The sequence below is a fragment of the Aptenodytes forsteri genome, unplaced genomic scaffold (genome assembly GCF_000699145.1).
Source record: "Aptenodytes forsteri isolate BGI_AS27 unplaced genomic scaffold, ASM69914v1 Scaffold319, whole genome shotgun sequence".
Taxonomy (NCBI): Eukaryota; Metazoa; Chordata; class Aves; order Sphenisciformes; family Spheniscidae; genus Aptenodytes; species Aptenodytes forsteri.
This window is the reverse complement of record NW_008794715.1, coordinates 614,218-615,113: the sequence shown is the minus strand read 5'-3', so window position 1 is coordinate 615,113 and position 896 is coordinate 614,218. Positions and strand designations below refer to the sequence as shown.

Sequence of the window (896 nt, the reverse complement as noted above, 5' to 3'; positions counted from 1 at the left end):
TCTCGTAGAAGTAATTGCCACTGGAAAATGTAAGCTGTACAAAGCTAGTGCAACTCCAGATTCTTTGTTCTCTAGTCTTTGCAGAAAACTTTATGTGGTTATGGCATTTAATTAAACTTCATGGTCGGTGGTGAGGAGAAAGGGGTGGGGGAAAATGTGCAAGGGGAAAAAGTGCAAAAAAAAAAAAAAAAGTAAATCTATTCTTGATCTCTTTGATTAGTAGTTAGGTGTGTTTGTCTTGACCAAAACTTTTCAGAACGAACACCTTTAAGCAAAAGTCAAAGTGCTAGCGGTTTTGTATTTTGGAAGGTGGATGTTTCAGCAAGTTAAAGTAATACTCCTTGCAAGATTTTCAGTTTAAAAAAAAAAAAAGTTAACCAAAAAGATGATGATTTGCCATAAGTAATTTTATGTTCCACTCTAAAATACTTGTATTTTAACAGTGAACAGAGTATCTGCCAAGCACGAGCTGCTGTAATGGTCTACGATGATGCCAATAAGAAATGGGTACCAGCTGGTGGATCAACTGGATTCAGCAGAGTTCATATATATCATCACACAGGCAACAACACATTCAGAGTAGTGGGCAGGAAGATTCAGGATCATCAGGTAAGCGAATCTCTGAAAATTTGGAATAGGACTCTGGTTTAACCCCACCCCAGCTGGCAACTAAGCACCACACAGCCCCTTGCTTACTCCCCCCCCGCCCCCCCTGGTGAGATGGGGGAGAGAATCGGAAGAGTAAAAGTGAGAAAATGCGTGGGTTGAGATAAAGACAGTTTAATAGGGAAAGCAAAAGCCCTGCACACAAGCAAAGCAAAACAAGGAATTCATTCCCTACTTCCCATGGGCAGGCAGGTGTTCAGCCATCTCCAGGAAAGCAGGGCTCCATCACA

The 896-nt window shown here is 41.4% G+C and overlaps 1 protein-coding gene across 6 annotated transcripts in view; it reads left to right on the top strand.

Annotated features, from left to right (window-relative positions):
- The first annotated feature begins 444 nt into the window (after nucleotides 1–444).
- The window catches only part of ENAH (enabled homolog (Drosophila)), a 56,174-nt gene continuing 55,722 nt past the window's right edge, over nucleotides 445–896 (top strand). For 5 of the 6 annotated variants that reach the window (XM_009273851.2, XM_009273849.2, XM_009273848.2 and 2 more), the window contains exon 1: nucleotides 445–609. In XM_009273851.2, coding sequence (XP_009272126.1) covers nucleotides 478–609 — 132 coding nt within the window. In that variant the 5' untranslated portion in view covers nucleotides 445–477. The remainder of the gene's footprint in view (nucleotides 610–896) is intronic. The other variant, XM_009273850.1, reaches the window with a different exon arrangement.